The sequence below is a fragment of the Penaeus monodon genome, chromosome 22 (assembly GCF_015228065.2).
Source record: "Penaeus monodon isolate SGIC_2016 chromosome 22, NSTDA_Pmon_1, whole genome shotgun sequence".
NCBI classification, from domain to species: Eukaryota; Metazoa; Arthropoda; class Malacostraca; order Decapoda; family Penaeidae; genus Penaeus; species Penaeus monodon.
Window position 1 is genome coordinate 36,933,123 of NC_051407.1, and position 258 is coordinate 36,933,380.

Here is a 258-nt window from a genome sequence, read left to right on the forward strand (position 1 = left end):
GTCAAAGTGGAGAAATCCTCTTTCGTCTTTTTGCTGAAACTGTTAGTGACAATATTTTTTTTTTCTTTGTGCAGTGGACGACTCGACTAAAAGGAAGCAGATGGAGAAGCTGGTGAGAGAGGAGCTAGAAAAGTGGGACGGCGACTCTCGACCTCCAACAGTTAGTGGCTTTTTTATGTGATTAATAAAGGAACAATTGCCTTGCATTGGCTCGCACTTGTTTTAGCACATAGTTGTAATATTTCTTTTGAAGGAATG

The 258-nt window shown here is 40.3% G+C and overlaps 1 protein-coding gene across 1 annotated transcript in view; it reads left to right on the top strand.

The window, feature by feature from the left end:
* The window catches only part of LOC119587106 (polycystin-2-like), a gene marked incomplete at its 5' end in the record, with an annotated part of 16,305 nt that overhangs the window by 14,559 nt on the left and 1,488 nt on the right, over window positions 1–258 (top strand). Inside the window, 1 exon segment of the mRNA XM_037935857.1 lies at window positions 75–160. Within this exon segment, the coding sequence (XP_037791785.1) occupies window positions 75–160 (86 nt within the window).